This window comes from Lampetra fluviatilis, chromosome 63 (assembly GCF_964198595.1).
Source record: "Lampetra fluviatilis chromosome 63, kcLamFluv1.1, whole genome shotgun sequence".
NCBI classification, from domain to species: Eukaryota; Metazoa; Chordata; class Hyperoartia; order Petromyzontiformes; family Petromyzontidae; genus Lampetra; species Lampetra fluviatilis.
The window spans coordinates 6,578,838-6,591,744 of record NC_136337.1 but is presented as its reverse complement, the minus strand read 5'-3'; the positions used below and the strand labels follow the sequence as shown (position 1 = coordinate 6,591,744).

At 58.4% G+C, this 12,907-nt stretch overlaps 1 protein-coding gene across 1 annotated transcript; it reads left to right on the top strand.

The window, feature by feature from the left end:
- The first annotated feature begins 233 nt into the window (after positions 1-233).
- LOC144951666 (EEF1A lysine methyltransferase 1-like) lies at positions 234-5,071 on the top strand. Its single transcript, XM_078881957.1, has 4 exons — positions 234-259; positions 2,489-2,707; positions 4,070-4,152; positions 4,933-5,071. Exons 2-4 carry the CDS (start codon positions 2,501-2,503, stop codon positions 5,069-5,071), a joined length of 429 nt encoding a protein of 142 aa, XP_078738083.1. The 5' UTR covers positions 234-259; positions 2,489-2,500.
- The last annotated feature ends 7,836 nt before the right edge of the window (positions 5,072-12,907 follow it).

Below are 12,907 nucleotides of genomic sequence, written 5' to 3'. Positions count from 1 at the left end.
TGTGTCTCACTCTGTCTCTGTGTCTCTCTGTGTCTCTCACTGTCTCTGTGTCTCTGTCTGTATCTCTCTCTGACTCTGTGGCTCTCCCTGTGTCTGTCTCTGTGTCTCACTCACTCTGTGTCTCTGTGTCTGTCTCTGTGTCTCGCTCTATCTCTCTGTGTCTCACTCTGTGTCTCACTCTGTCTCTGTGTCTCTCTGTGTCTCCGTTTCGTTGCACGTGGCAGTGTGGTGGTGCACGTGGCGATGTGCTCGACTCGGTGTTGGTGATTGACCAAACACCGGCTGCAGAGCTATTGCTGCTGGCAACAATAGCTCTGGTTTTAAAAGTCTAAAGTCTCTCTGTCTCTCATTCTCTCTCTGTCTCTCTGTCTCTGTGTCTCACTCTGTCTCTGTCACACACTCTCTGTCTTTCTCTGCGTCTCTCGCTGTCACACTCTCTGTCTCTCTCTCTCTCTGTGTGTCTCTCCGTGTCTCACTCTTTCTGTGTCTCACTGTGTCTCTCTCTGTGTCTCACTCTCTGTCTCTCTCCGTGTCTCACTCTCTTTGTCTCTCTGTGTCTCTCTCCGTGTCTCACTCTCTCTCTCTCTGTGTCTCTCTCTGCCTCTCTCGAGAGAGCGCTTGCGGCCCAGCGAGTCACACGAAGCCTGCACTAGGCCCTGCCTCGCTGGGACAGTGCAGTCAGTGGTGGTGTAGTGGTGGTGAGGAGCTCACTGTAGTGGTGGTGAGGAGCTCACTGTAGTAGTGGTGAGGAGCTCACTGTAGTGGTGGTGAGGAGCTCACTGTAGTGGTGGTGAGGAGCTCACTGTAGTGGTGGTGAGGAGCTCACTGTAGTGGTGGTGAGGAGCTCACTGTAGTAGTGGTGAGGAGCTCACTGTAGTGGTGGTGAGGAGCTCACTGTAGTGGTGGTGAGGAGCTCACTGTAGTGGTGGTGAGGAGCTCACTGTAGTGGTGGTGAGGAGCTCACTGTAGTGGTGGTGAGGGGCTCACTGTAGTGGTGGTGAGGAGCTCACTGTAGTAGTGGTGAGGAGCTCACTGTAGTGGTGGTGAGGAGCTCACTGTAGTGGTGGTGAGGAGCTCACTGTAGTGGTGGTGAGGAGCTCACTGTAGTGGTGGTGAGGAGCTCACTGTAGTAGTGGTGAGGAGCTCACTGTAGTGGTGGTGAGGAGCTCACTGTAGTGGTGGTGAGGAGCTCACTGTAGTGGTGGTGAGGAGCTCACTGTAGTGGTGGTGAGGAGCTCACTGTAGTGGTGGTGAGGGGCTCACTGTAGTGGTGGTGAGGAGCTCACTGTAGTAGTGGTGAGGAGCTCACTGTAGTGGTGGTGAGGAGCTCACTGTAGTGGTGGTGAGGAGCTCACTGTAGTGGTGGTGAGGAGCTCACTGTAGTGGTGGTGAGGAGCTCACTGTAGTAGTGGTGAGGAGCTCACTGTAGTGGTGGTGAGGAGCTCACTGTAGTGGTGGTGAGGAGCTCACTGTAGTGGTGGTGAGGAGCTCACTGTAGTGGTGGTGAGGAGCTCACTGTAGTGGTGGTGAGGAGCTCACTGTAGTGGTGGTGAGGAGCTCACTGTAGTAGTGGTGAGGAGCTCACTGTAGTAGTGGTGAGGAGCTCACTGTAGTGGTGGTGAGGAGCTCACTGTAGTAGTGGTGAGGAGCTCACTGTAGTAGTGGTGAGGAGCTCACTGTAGTAGTGGTGAGGAGCTCACTGTAGTAGTGGTGAGGAGCTCACTGTAGTGGTGGTGAGGAGCTCACTGTAGTAGTGGTGAGGAGCTCACTGTAGTAGTGGTGAGGAGCTCACTGTAGTGGTGGTGAGGAGCTCACTGTAGTAGTGGTGAGGAGCTCACTGTAGTGGTGGTGAGGAGATCACTGTAGTGGTGGTGAGGAGCTCACTGTAGTAGTGGTGAGGAGCTCACTAGTGGTGGTGAGGAGCTCACTGTAGTAGTGGTGGTGAGGAGTTCACTGTAGTGGTGGTGAGGAGCTCACTGTAGTAGTGGTGAGGAGCTCACTGTAGTGGTGGTGAGGAGCTCACTGTAGTAGTGGTGAGGAGCTCACTGTAGTAGTGGTGAGCTCACTGTAGTGGTGGTGAGGAGCTCACTGTAGTAGTGGTGAGGAGCTCACTGTAGTGGTGGTGAGGAGCTCACTGTAGTGGTGGTGAGGAGCTCACTGTAGTAGTGGTGAGGAGCTCACTGTAGTGGTGGTGAGGAGCTCACTGTAGTGGTGGTGAGGAGCTCACTGTAGTAGTGGTGGTGAGGAGTTCACTGTAGTGGTGGTGAGGAGCTCACTGTAGTGGTGGTGAGGAGCTCACTGTAGTAGTGGTGAGGAGCTCACTGTAGTGGTGGTGAGGAGCTCACTGTAGTGGTGGTGAGGAGCTCACTGTAGTAGTGGTGAGGAGCTCACTGTACCCGGCGAGGTAGTCAACATCTCCTAGCCACCCAGAAATTGACAACCGCGCGAGGTTCTGATTGGCGGCCTCTCGCGCGATCCCCCTCTTCAGGTATCGACAGCGATGGGGTCGGCTGACGAGCAGAGACGTCGCAGGATCCCGGGGAGTGACGACGACGACGCCGCCGCCGCCGAGGACGACGACGACGAGCCCAGGCTGTCGGCGCACGCGCTCGCCGCTCTGCGCGAGTTCTACGCGGAGCAGGGAGAGAAGGAGGCGGCGGGAGAGGTGGGAGCCCGGGCGGAGGACGAAGACCCGCCCGAGAACTGGGTGAGCCGCGCGTGCCGGGGTGCGCGCAGCGGGCGGTCAAGTGGGGAGCGGCGGTGCAGCGGTTAGCGCCGGCGCTGCTGCGTAGAAACCCGGCGACCCGAGTTCGATTCCCGCTCGAGGCCGACACCGGCGACGATCGTCTGAACCGGTCCCGGGCCTCCCCCTAGGCCAGAGGTCGCAACCGGGTACCCGATACCCGTACCCTACCCGATACCCGTACCCTACCCGATACCCGGCTACCCGTACCCGGCCGGGTACGGGTAGGCCGTGAGTCACTGGTGAGTCACCGTTTGTCACTCATTTCCCAACGTCTTGTCTCTTCTCACAATTCAAGTTCCTAGAATCAACCCACCCGCGCCTGCAACATGGCTTGATCACAGAGGTCGCAATCGGGTACGCGATACCCGTACCCTACCCGTACCCGGCCGGGTATCGGGTAGGGTACGGGTACGGCCGGGTACGGGTACCCGTTTGCGACCCTGGTGCGGCCGGGTACGGGTAAGGAATCAAAACCCGTTTGCGACCTCTGCGCACGTGTCCACGCGCGCGTGTGAGACCCCGCGCACGTGTCCACGCGCGCGTGTATGACAGACAGACCCTCATCCTGGGTCTGTCCTGTGACCTGCCAGCAGGGAGCCTTCCACACGTCACGTGACGTCCGCAAAGTGCACCTAGCCTGGTGCAAGCGCTGTGTTGACGTCACCCCCCACTTATTGGCGAATGGAAGCTGTTGCTGTTGTTGATATTTGCTTGCGTGTGTGTCTTTGTGTGCATGTGTGTACCCGTATGTATGTGTGTGTGTGCCTGTGTGTGCCTGTGTGTGCCTGTGTGTGTGTGTACTCCGTGTGTGTGTGTGTGTGCCCGTGTGTGTGCCCGTGTGTGTGTGTACTCCGTGTGTGTGTGTGTGCCTGTGTGTGTGTGCGCTCGTGTGTGTGTGCCCGTGTGTGTGCCCGTGTGTGTGTGTACTCCGTGTGTGTGTGTGCCCGTGTGTGTGTGTACTCCGTGTGTTTGTGTGTGCCTGTGTGTGTGTGCCTGTGTGTGTGTGCCCGTGTGTGTGTGTGCGCTCGTGTGTGTGCCTGTGTGTGTGTGTGCCTGTATGTGTGTGCCTGTGTGTGTGTGCCTGTGTGTGTGTGCGCTCGTGTGTGTGTGCCCGTGTGTGTGTGTGCCTGTGTGTGTGTGCCTGTGTGTGTGTGCGCTCGTGTGTGTGTGCCCGTGTGTGTGTGTGCCTGTATGTGTGTGCCTGTGTGTGTGTGTGTGTGCCTGTATGTGTGTACTCCGTGTGTGTGTGTGACCGTGTGTGTGTGTGCGCCCGTGTGTGTGTGTGTGTGCGCGCCCGTGTGTGTGTGTGTGTGCTGCGAGTAGCAGCTGAGCCAGTTCTGGTACACGGAGGAGACGGCCGCGGCGCTGGCCAGGGAGGCCGTGGACGCAGCTGGGCCCCAGGGCCGGTGAGGCCGCCACACAAAGACAAAGGTCACCCCAGTAGCCCACGCAGGCTGGGGCGGCAAGTGCCGTTCAAAGTGATCTGCGGCTCAACTGAGCTCATCTCCCGCGGAGCCGGCGGCGGGGATTCCACGTTCCTATGGCGAGGGCGAGTCTGGCCAACCGCAAAGTGGTACTCTTTTTATCCACCCCGGGGGGATGATGGGATAAGGGGCCGTCCATAAATGACATCACGCACCTGGGGGGGGGGGGGTCAGTGTGACGATGGGGGCGGGGGGGGGGGTTTGAGAAATGTGACGTCACATCAAAATGCGCAACTTTAATTCAATATAGAGAACACGTTCTACTTAATTAAATTTACTTTTTAATAAATGTTGTCTCCTACAACATCAGAGTGCAGCGCCACATTAAATACGCACTACAATGACAATAGTTTAAAGCGATTTGAAGCATGTTTTATTATTTTTTGTGGGGGGGGGCAGAGCTTTGTGACGTCATATTTGAGAGAGGGGGGGGGGGGTCAAAAATCGTCCACAATCGCGTGACGTCATTTATGGACGGCCCCCTAAAGTCAACCCCCAATCGGGAATTGATCCCCCACCGATGTTGGCCATGAGCAGAACTTGAATCCCAAACGAGCAGCTGGCGCGGGGCGCGTGAAGATCGGCGGAGGGGAGACAGGTGGCGCACGGAACGGGGGCGTGGTGCTGGCCCACCCGCCTCCTCGCCGCGGCACTTGCCCCGACGGTCTGGTGAGGCTACGCGGGGGATCTTTGCCTTTGCAGAGTGGCGTGTGTCTGCGCGCCGAGCGTGTTCCGAGCGCTCCTCCGACTGCGCAAGTCCGAGGAGGCGGCGGCGGCGCTACCGGAGAATTCCCATTGCGCCTCCTCGCTCCCGTGGGAACCTACACAGACCTCGGTATAACACACACTCACACACTCACTCACTCACACACACACTCACACACACACACTCACACACACACTCACACCACACACACTCACACACACACACACTCACACACTCACACACACTCACACACTCACTCACACTCACTCACACACACACACTCAACTCACACATACACACACACTCACACACACTCACTCACACACACATACACACTTACACACACACACACTCACACACACTCACACAACACTCACTCATACACTCACTGACACACTCACTCACACACTCACTCACTCACTCACACACTCACCACACACACTCACTCACACACACATACACACTCACACACACACTCACACACACTCACACACACTCACACACACACTCACACACTCACACACACTCACACACACACTCACTCATACACACTCACTCACACACACATACACACACACTCACACACACACACTCACTCACCACACCCACTCACACACACACACTCACACACACTCACACATACACACACTCACCACACACACTCACTCACACACACATACACACTCACACATACACACACACACTCACTCACACACTCACTCACACACTCACACCACACACACTCACTCACACATACACACACTCACCACACACACACACTCACTCACACATACACACACTCACCACACACACTCACTCACACATACACATACACACACACACACACTCACTCACACACTCACTCACACACTCACTCACACACCACACACACTACACACACTCACCACACACTCACACACACTCACTCACACACACACTCACACACACATACACACTCACCACACCCACTCACACACACTCACACATACACACACTCACCACACACACTCACTCACACACACATACACACTCACACATACACACACTCACTCACACATACACACACTCACCACACACACTCACTCACACACACATACACACTCACACATACACATACACACACTCACTCACACACACTCACACACACTCACACACACACTCACTCATACACACACACACACTCACTCACACACACATACACACTCACACATACACATACACACACTCACTCACACACACACACTCACACACACTCACACACACACTCACTCATACACACACACACACTCACTCACACTCACACACACACTCACACTCACTCACACACACACTCACTCACACACTCACACCACACACACACTCACGCACACACACACGCACACACTCACTCGCACACACACCACACACCCACACACACAAACACTCCCCCACACACACACACACTCCCACACACACTCCCACACACACTCCCACACACACACACTCCCACACACACTCACCCACCCACACTCACACACTCCCACACACACTCACCCACCCACACTCACACACTCACCCACATTCACTCACCCACACTCACCCACATTCACTCACACACACTCACTCACCCACCCACACTCACACACCCACACTCACTCACCCACCCACACACACTCACCCACACTCACCCACCCACACTCACCCACCCACACTCACCCACCCACACTCACCCACCCACACTCACTCACTCACTCACCCACCCACCCTCACTCACCCACCCACACTCACTCACTCACCCACACTCACCCACCCACACTCACCCACCCACACTCACCCACCCACACTCACCCACCCACACTCACCCACCCACACTCACCCACCCACACTCACCCACCCACACTCACCCACACACACACTCACCCACACACACACTCACCCACCCACACTCACTCACTCACCCACCCACACTCACCCACCCACACTCACCCACCCACCCACACTCACCCACCCACCCACACTCACCCACCCACCCACACCCACCCACACTCACCCACCCACACTCACCCACCCACACAAACTCACCCACCCACACAAACTCACCCACCCACACACACACTCACTCACCCACCCACACACACACTCACCCACCAACACCCACCCACACTCACCCACCCACACTCACTCACTCACCCACTCACCCACACTCACTCACACTCACCCACACTCACTCACCCACCCACACTCACCCACCCACACTCACCCACCCACCCACACCCACCCACACTCACCCACCCACACCACCCACACCCACCCACACTCACCCACCCACACAAACTCACCCACCCACACAAAACTCACCCACCCACACACACACTCACCCACCAACACCCACCCACACTCACCCACCCACACTCACTCACCCACCCACCCACACACACACTCACTCACTCACTCACCCACTCACCCACACTCACTCACACTCACTCACCCACACTCACTCACCCACACTCACTCACCCACCCACACTCACCCACCCACACTCACCCACCCACACTCACCCACCCACACTCACTCACCCACACTCACTCACCCACCCACACCCACCCACCCACACTCACTCACCCACACTCACTCACTCACCCACACTCACCCACCCACACACACACACTCACCCACCCACACTCACCCACCCACACTCACTCCACCCACCCACACACACACCCTCACCCACCACACCCTCACCCACCTACACTCACCCACCCACACACCCACCCACACACACTCACCCACCCACACTCACTCACTCACTCACCCACACTCACTCACCCACACTCACTCACCCACACTCACTCACTCCACTCCACACTCACTCACTCACTCACCCACACTCACTTCACTCACCCACACTCACTCACTCACCCACACTCACTCACTCACCCACACTCACTCACTCACCACACTCACTCACTCACCCACCCACCCACACTCACCCACCCACCCACCCACACTCACCCACCCACACTCACCCACACACACTCACCCACACACACTCACACCACCCACATTCACTCACCCACACTCACCCACATTCACTCACCCACACTCACTCACACACCCACACTCACACATCACACACCCACACTCACTCACCCACCCACACACACTCACCCACACTCACCCACCCACACTCACCCACCCACACTCACCCACCCACACTCACCCACCCACACTCACTCACTCACTCACCCACCCACCCTCACTCACCTCCACCCACACTCACTCACTCACCCACACTCACTCACCCACACTCACCCACCCACACTCACCCACCCACACTCACACCCACCCACACTCACCCACCCACACTCACCCACCCACACTCACCCACCCACACTCACCCACACACACACTCACCCACCCACACTCACTCACTCACCCACCCACAACTCACCCACCCACACTCACCCACCCACCCACACTCACCCACCCACCCACACACACACCCTCACCCACCCACCCTCACCCACCCACACTCACCCACCCACACACCCACCCACACACACTCACCCACCCACACTCACTCACTCACTCACCCACACTCACTCACCCACACTCACCCACACTCACTCACCCACCCACACTCACTCACTCACCCACACTCACTCACTCACCCACACTCTCTCACTCACCACTCCACACTCACCCACCCACCCACACTCACCCACCCACACTCACCCACACACACTCACCCACACACACTCACCCACCCACACTCACCCACCCACACTCACCCACCCACACTCACCCACCCACACTCACCCACCCACACTACACCACACCACCCACACTCACCCACCCACACCCACCCACACTCACCCACCCACACCCACCCACCCACACACACACAACACCCACACACACTCACCCACAACCCACACTCCACCCACACACACTCACTCCACCCACCCACACTCACTCACCCACACTCACACCACCCTCACTCTCACTCACCCACCCACACACCCACCCACACACACTCACTCACTCACTCACCCACACTCACTCACCCACACTCACTCACCCACACACACCCACACACACTCACTCACTCACCCACCCACCTCACTCACTCCCACACCCACACACTCACTCACTCCCACACACACACTCACCCACCCACACTCACCCACCCACACTCACCCACCCACAACTCACCCACCCACACTCACCCACCCACACTCACCCACCCACACTCACCCACCCACACTCACTCACCACACTCACTCACCCACCCACACCCACCCACCCACACCACACCACCCACACTCACTCACCCACACTCACTCACTCACCCACACTCACCACCCACACACACACACTCACTCCACCCACACTCACCCACCACACCACACTCACCACCCACCCACACACACACCCTCACCCACCCACACTCACCCACACCACACTCACCCACCCACACTCACTCACTCACTCACTCACCCACACTCACTCACTCACACTCACTCACACTCACTCACCCACACTCACTCACTCACTCACTCACCCACACTCACTCACTCACCCACCCACCCACCCACACTCACTCACTCACCCACCCACCCACACTCACCCACACTCACCCACCCACCCACACTCACCACCCACCCACACTCACCCACCCACCCACACCCACCCACCCACACACACACAACCACCCACACACACACCCACACACACTCACCACACACCACACTCACCACACACACTCACCCACCCACCCACACTCACTCACCCACACTCACCCACCCTCACTCACTCACTCACCCACACTCACCCACCACACCCACACCACACCCACCCACCCACACTCACCCACACTCACTCACTCACCCACACTCACCTCACCCACCCACACACACACCACACTCATCCACACACACTCACTCACTCCACACACACTCACCGCACACACTCACCCACCCACACTCACTCAACCCACCCACACTCACCCACCCACACTCACCCACACCACACTCACCCACACACACTCACCCACACACACACCCTCACCCACCCACCCTCACCCACCCACACTCACCCACCCACACTCACTCACTCACTCACCCACACTCACTCACACCACACTCACTCACCCACCCACACTCACTCACTCACACCACACTCACTCACTCACTCACCCACACTCACTCACCCACCCACCCACACTCACCCACCCACACTCACCCACACACACTCACCACCCACACTCCCACCCACCCACACTCACCCACCCACCCACACTCACCCACCCACCCACACACACTCACCCACCCACACTCACCCACCCACCCACACCCACACTCACCCACCCACACTCACCCACCCACACTCACCCACACACACTCACCCACACACACTCACCCACACACACTCACACCACCCACACTCACCCACCCACCCTCACTCACCCACTCCACCCACACTCACCCACCCACCCACACTCACGCCACCCACCCACCCACACTCACCCACCCACCCACCCACACTCACCCACACTCACCCACCCACACCACACACACTCACCCACACTCACCCACACACACTCACCCACCCACCCACACTCACTCACACCACACTCACCCACCCACACTCACCCACCCACACTCACCCACCCACACTCACCCACCCACACTCACCCACCCACACTCACCCACCCACACTCACCCACCCACACTCACCCACCCACACTCACCCACACACACACACTCACCCACACACACACTCACCCACCCACACTCACTCACTCACCCACCCACACTCACCCACCCACACTCACCCACCCACCACCCACACTCACCCACCCACCCACACACACACCCTCACCCACCCACACTCACTCACTCACCCACACTCACTCACTCACCCACCCACCCACACACTCACCCACCCACCCACACTCACCCACCCACACTCACCCACACACACTCACCCACACACACTCACCCACCCACACTCACCCACCCACACTCACCCACCCACACTCACCACACCCACACTCACCCACCCACACTCACCCACCCACCCACACTCACCCACCCACACCCACCCACACTCACCCACCCACACCCACCCACACACACACACCCACACACACTCACCCACACACACTCACCCACCCACCCACACTCACTCACCCACACTCACCCACCCTCACTCACTCACTCACCCACACTCACTCACCCACCCACACCCACCACCCACACTCACTCACTCACTACACTCACCCACACTCAACTCACCCACACTCACTCACCCACACACACCCACCCACACTCACTCACCTCACCCACCCACTCACTCACTCCACACCCACACACTCACTCACTCCCACACACACTCATCCGCACACACTCACTCACTCACCCACACCACACCCACCCACCCACACTCACCCACCCACACTCACTCACCCACACTCACTCACCCACACTCACTCACCACCCACACCACCCACCCACACCACACCCACCCACCCACACTCACTCACCCACACTCACTCACTCACCCACACTCACCCACCCACACACACACACTCACCCACCCACACTCACCCACACCACACTCACCCACCACACACTCACTACCCACTCCACAACACACACACACCTCACCACCCACACTCACTCACTCACCCACACTCACTCACCCACACTCACTCACACTCACTCACCCACACTCACTCACTCACTCACTCACATCACACCCACACACTCACTCACATCACCCACCCACCCACACTCACTCACTCACCCACCCACCCACACTCACCCACACTCACCCACCCACCCACACTCACCCACCCACCCACACTCACCCACCCACCCACACCCACCCACCCACACACACACCCACCCACACACACACCCACACACACTCACCCACACCCACACTCACCCACACACACTCACCCACCCACCCACACTCACTCACTCCACACTCACCCACCCTCACTCACTCACTCACCCACACTCACCCACCCACACCCACCCACACCCACCCACCCACACTCACCCACACTCACTCACCCACACTCACTCACCCACACACACTCACCCACCCACACTCACCCACCCACACTCACCCACCACACTCACCCACCCACACTCACCCACCCACCCACACTCACCACCCACACCACCACCACACCACCCACACTCACCCACCCACACCCACCCACACACACACACACCCACACACACTCACCCACCCACCCACACTCACCCACCCACACCCACCCACACCCACCCACCAACCACCTCACCCACACTCACTCACCCACACTCACTCACACCACACACACACACTCACCCACCCACACTCACCCACCCACCCACACTCACCCACCCACACACACACACCCACACACACTCACCCACACCCACACTCACCCACACACACTCACCCACCCACCCACACTCACTCACCCACCCTCACTCACTCACTCACTCACTCACACCACACTCACTCACCCACCCTCACTCACTCACTCACCCACACACTCACTCCCACAACCCACACACTCACTCACACCCACCCACACACTCATCCACACACACTCACTCACTCACCCACACTCACCCACCCACACTCACCCACCCACACTCACTCACCCACACTCACTCACCCACCCACACCCACCCACCCACACCCACCCACCCACACCCACCCACCCACACTCACTCACCCACCCACACTCACTCACTCACCCACACTCACCCACCCACACACACACACTCACCCACCCACACTCACTCACCCACCCACCACACACACACCCTCACCCACCCACACTCACCCACCCACACACCCACCCACACACACTCACCCACCCACACTCACTCACTCACTCACTCACTCACTCACTCACCCACACTCACTCACCCACACTCACTCACTCACTCACCCACACTCACTCACTCACCCACCCACCCA

Coding starts and splice junctions, on each gene's coding strand:
- LOC144951666 (XM_078881957.1), top strand. CDS start 2,501: ATGGGGTCGGCTGACGAGCAGAGACGTCGCAGGATCCCGGGGAGTGAC. Junction 2,708..4,069: donor AAGACCCGCCCGAGAACTGG/GTGAGCCGCGCG, acceptor TGCTGCGAGTAG/CAGCTGAGCCAGTTCTGGTA. Junction 4,153..4,932: donor GCAGCTGGGCCCCAGGGCCG/GTGAGGCCGCCA, acceptor TTGCCTTTGCAG/AGTGGCGTGTGTCTGCGCGC.